Genomic DNA, 4,077 nt, shown 5'->3' on the forward strand with positions numbered 1-4,077 from the left:
GCTTGAAGAGCGTCCCGCCTACTAGGATCACTCTTTTTCAATGGTAAGCTAGGTCACCCTTCTTGTCGGGCCAACTTTTCTTCATATTAACAGTTTGGCTCGCCCTGTCGGGTCACTCTCGATCCCAGAGCTCTTCTGTGCATGACGGTCAGAGTCAGAAGCGTAAGCACTGGGGTCGAGAATGCCTGTCAGGTCAACTCGATCGATCAATACTTATTGCTGGGTTTATTTGTCCTCCGACCATCCATTTCAAGTTCACTACAAAAGTGCGACAGCTCATTTTATCACAAAGTGCGATAGTCTGTTATTACAAAGTGCAACAGGTATTACAAAGTGCGAGAAATTCATTACAAAATGCGATAGGTATTACAACGTACGACAGAACACGGCGGTTCGAAACGAACGATACTCTAGAAAAAAAAACAACTTAAGAATTTTATGCCTGGAGGAGCACACAGGAGAGAACCTTGAAGCAATACTATTTAGACCAAAGCTATAAGGCTTTCCGCTGGAGGCCTGCCTTTTGTCGACGTCCGTAAGAAGCGTTTCATCTTCAATTTAAATTTACCGTAAATGAGTGGATGGTGTATGCTTCATTTATGACACCCTATTTCGTCCCCTTTAATGGGAAACATAAAATGCAGGAGGGCCTATATCAGCTTACGGTGAAGAAATGAAATAAAATTAGCTTACTTAGGCCACACTTTTGTCTGTCTGCAAGGCTGGTCTAACCTTGAGACAGAATCGCAAAGCCAGCCGAGATCGCCCCAGATAGTCAAAAGAACACAAAATGAGGCCAAAATAAATTCGTTTTATTTCTTGTCTTCGCCATATAATCTCAGTAAAATACGGCGATTTTTTTCAGCCTTTTTCGTTTCCAATATAAACCCTGTAAGATTTTACGTTACGTAATATTAGAAAAGTCAACATTACTGAGTGCTCACATATTGGCCGGCCTGGGCTGACTAGCCAAACGGGGTCACACATATACAGAATGCAAGCGCCACGGCCTTACACACGTGAGCTTTCAACTGTTAGATTTCTACAGTCGACTCCCGATAACTCGAACCCTCGCTAACTCGAACCTCGCGCTAACTTGAACCAAAATCGATTTTCCCTGGATTTCCGTAATATATTCACTGTAATTTTACCCTGGGTAACTCGAATCCTCGATAACTCGAACTCCCGCTAACTCGAACCAATTTTCGTTTCCCCACAGGTCATTTTCTGCATAATTTTACAATCGATTACTCGAACCATGTTTTGAGCCCTTAAAAAGTGGGGAAAAAGCCGTCTAGTGGCGTCCGAAACATTGAATTTGGGATTTCCTATTGACGTGTTGTAGGAGTGTACAGAATGTAGTTTACTAGTGGAGGCTGATGTTGATTGTCAAGGGCTAACGTGAAGCAGTTTTACTTCTCCAAATAGTAAAACGCATGCTCTTTTTAGGCTATGTTTTGTTACGTTACGTTCTGATTCATAATCTAGAAGTATCTTTAATTTTCACTTGACAAAATGTTAAAATGTTTACTGTGCAATAAAAACTGTTTTTTAAGAGTCTTTTAAGACCTTACCCTCCATCATGGCTATTTTCTTCGAGGTCCCGATAACTCAAATTTGTTTCGATTTTTCTTGAAGGTTCGAGCTATCGGGAGTCGACTGTACAGTGTATATGTTATTGTGGTGTGACACACAGCTAAAAATACTGTTGTGTTTAAAGTTGGCGTGTTGACAGGGATTAAGTTGTTGTGAATTCAGTTCTTATTCGGAAAATTCCTCAGTGTCAACAACACAACGAACAAAAATTTGCTGGCATAAATCTTCTGATCGATTTTGTTACACGTATTGGACTCTTCTAATTTACAACCCCTAAGTATATTGCCCTTTTCAAATTTCAATCCATCAAAAGAGTTGGTTTCCGGGTTTATTTTTTTGGAATTTTAAGCTATGAAACTAAGTAGATTGTTCAGCTTTTTTGTCACTGATATAAAAATTATAACCCCTAATAAAGTTCAAGGCTATACAACAGTGAGTGCCAGACTAAGAGAGATCACGAAGAATTCTTAGCCGTGTCCACAAGTCACATTTAACACTTGTCTTCATTTCTACAGCGTGAGGCAAACACGTCACGAGACTATTCACGTGATCAATCAAACAGCTGAGGTTAAAGGTATTTGAAACATGCAGTGTAGGTTGGAGGCAGGTTCATTTCACAGGTTGTCTTGGCTGTAGTCTACCAGAACAAACGTATTTCAGCTGTGTTTTGCACTTGTTCAAAAACTCAAACGATGCACAACATTGGAAAGGTTGTTTTGGAAGCAGCTGTGAAAGCCGTTGTTAAGGAAGGTGTCTCTGCCGCAGTTCGAGGAGCGACAAAATCTCGAGCAAATATTCCAACTGCGGATATTCAAAGAGCCATCAGGGTCATCGACAATAATCTTGACGATATTAAATCAAGACTGGATGGAATTGCAATGAAAGACCTTCTAGCAAGTGCAAGCTTCTTCAATGAAGGCTTGCTGCATTTGGACAGAGTATTTGATAAGTTTCATTTGTCTGATTTTCAGACAATTACAGCAAAAACGGAAGTGAAAACGGAAGGTGGAAAACTAAAGGTTGACTTTCCATCAACAACAGCTTGGAAAGCAGTGTTGTTTCTTGCTAAAGGACTTCACGAGTTGGATGAACCAACTAAAAGAGCATTACGTGATGCCAAAGAGAGATTCAAAGATGCCCGCAGGAAAGCTACAAAAGCATCCTGCAACGAGTCTCTGGAAACAAGTCAACGCATTTTAGCCATGAAATATCGTGTTATTGCGACCATACTAGAGAAAATTGAATATCCTGAAGAAGCGATACCCCTGTGCAAATTATGCCTTGAAGAGCTTCACTCTGATCCAGTCGTCCAGCAAAGTTTCATGATCACGAAACCGAACCAAAAAATTCAAAAGGAAGTGCGTGAGTTAAATAGCCTCGTCTGTGACGTCACACAAATGGTTAGTGGAGGCGGAGCGCTTCTTGCATGGCCTTGTATTGTGACAGGAGGCGGGAAAATTGATCCTGTACACGAGCGAACGCTCAGAGAACATTGTTGTCAGACATGGTCGTTTGGGCAGAGTGCGAATGATGACCATAGGCTAAAGTTTGCGTGGAGCATTTCTTCTAATTCCCGCGGAGAATTTATTGTTGGGGATAGCGTAGATCGCAACATTAAAGTGTTCGATGACCACGGAATGTTTCTGTATTGCCTCCATCCTTTCGCTTTTGAAGAGCAATCTGAGTATGAAAGAGAAATATGGAACATTGCTTGTGACCAGCAAGACAATATCTACGTGCTGACATTGAATAGAAATCAGGATGGTCGTGCTGATGTGAGCGTAGTGTATGTGTTCAACGAGCAGGCTCGTTTGATTCAAAAGTTCACTCTGAGGGAGGGTTTTAGAGGATACGCGCTGACAGTGGACGACTTCAATCGAATTTTTGTAAGTGGTGGAAGCTTTTCAGTTTGCTTCAATGATACGGTGGAAGTGTACGAGGGCGATGGAATGTTCATTCAAAGCTTCGGAAAGGAGACGTTGAATAACGCACAAGATATTACGGCAACTTACGATGGTCATTCGTTAGTTCTGGACACTGATAAAGACTCCACATGTCTTCGCGTGTTCAGTGCACAGGGTCACCAACTTACTAGGTTTTCAGTTGCAGGATCGATGCCTGACACTGCTGCGGCTGTGGATTTTCACCGCCCGAGTGAAACAGTTCTTGTTGCTACAATGCAGTCCGAAAACCATCTGGAAGTGTCTATGTACTCCAAAGGCTTTAAGTTTTTGCGTGTCATTCAATTTAGACCCCAGGGAGATAGCAGCTTTATAACAGGGGTTACTGCGACAGTGAAGGGAACCATTGCTGTACCCTGCAAAAGCACAGTACTCTATGCTTGAAAATTACGCGACCCTGGGGATACATTTCAGCCGGGAAATTCTAAATACGAACCACAAGGACCAGAAGAACGTCCGGTTATTGTCTAGTTATACCTATAAGGCCTTAGCCTTGCCTAGCGTCGGTAAGTCTGCTACA

At 42.0% G+C, this 4,077-nt stretch overlaps 1 protein-coding gene across 1 annotated transcript; it reads left to right on the forward strand.

Annotated features, from left to right (window-relative positions):
• Positions 1 to 2,022: 2,022 nt before the first annotated feature.
• LOC140929649 (uncharacterized) lies at positions 2,023 to 4,077 on the forward strand. The gene has a single exon (XM_073379388.1). It carries the CDS (start codon positions 2,289 to 2,291, stop codon positions 3,939 to 3,941), a length of 1,653 nt encoding a protein of 550 aa, XP_073235489.1. The 5' UTR covers positions 2,023 to 2,288; the 3' UTR covers positions 3,942 to 4,077.

This window comes from Porites lutea, chromosome 3 (assembly GCF_958299795.1).
Source record: "Porites lutea chromosome 3, jaPorLute2.1, whole genome shotgun sequence".
In the NCBI taxonomy this organism is placed as follows: Eukaryota; Metazoa; Cnidaria; class Anthozoa; order Scleractinia; family Poritidae; genus Porites; species Porites lutea.